The sequence below is a fragment of the Suricata suricatta genome, chromosome 4 (genome assembly GCF_006229205.1).
Source record: "Suricata suricatta isolate VVHF042 chromosome 4, meerkat_22Aug2017_6uvM2_HiC, whole genome shotgun sequence".
Taxonomy (NCBI): Eukaryota; Metazoa; Chordata; class Mammalia; order Carnivora; family Herpestidae; genus Suricata; species Suricata suricatta.
Window position 1 is genome coordinate 43,551,098 of NC_043703.1, and position 724 is coordinate 43,551,821.

The 724-nt window shown below is 62.3% G+C and overlaps 1 protein-coding gene across 1 annotated transcript in view; it reads right to left on the reverse strand.

The window, feature by feature from the left end:
• TDRD3 (tudor domain containing 3) overlaps nucleotides 1-219 on the reverse strand; it is a 163,385-nt gene extending 163,166 nt beyond the window's left edge. Inside the window, 1 exon segment of the mRNA XM_029936632.1 lies at nucleotides 150-219. Within this exon segment, the coding sequence (XP_029792492.1) occupies nucleotides 150-190 (41 nt within the window). The 5' untranslated portion in view covers nucleotides 191-219.
• Between the last annotated feature and the right edge of the window lie 505 nt (nucleotides 220-724).

Consider the following 724-nt stretch of genomic DNA (forward strand, 5'->3'; position numbering starts at 1 on the left):
GGAGCCGGCCCGGAGGGCCCGGAGAGAGGCCGGGGGCGGGCGGCGGCCTCCGCCTACCCCGACACGCACCCACCGCCCCCCAACCCGAACCCTCCGCGGGGCCCCGGCCGGCTCCCGCGGCCGGGCGGCCGGCGGGACTTGCCACTTACCAACCCGCCTGGGACAACGCCGCGCCGGGGCCCTCAGACATGGTAGCTGCTTAGGTCGGGGGTGGGGGGGTGGGGGCTGGGGTGGGGGTGGGGGGGTAGGCCTCCTACTTGAGACAAAAAAAAAAAAAAACCAGAAAGAAAAGAAAAGAAAAAAAAAAAACTCCTCTGGTCGGCTCTGCAACTGGGCATGCTCAGTGCGGCCGGCACTTCCGCGTGCGGGTTCCACTCGCCGCGTTTTGCGAGCGGCCGCTGGGGCAGGCCTGGCGTGGAGCTTGGTAGTTGCAGCCTGCCTGAGGCCGTGATTCCCCCCAACGGACTGTCTGGGGCCGGGACGTCGCTGTCCAATTTGTGAGGAAGGCCCAGGAGACTTTGCCTCTTCACCGAAACCTGGTTATTTCTTGTTTTGGGTCACTTTTCTGAGTTGTACAGCTTGGAAACGAATGGGGCCGTTTTTTCTAGAACGGAAAGTAACGCTCGAATTTCAAGCGCCAAGAGGCGACCACTTCAGAGACTCGGATATGCTAGAGTGGAGAGGTGGGTCGGTTGCAAGAAAGTGTTTCCAGTTTCGGGGTAGT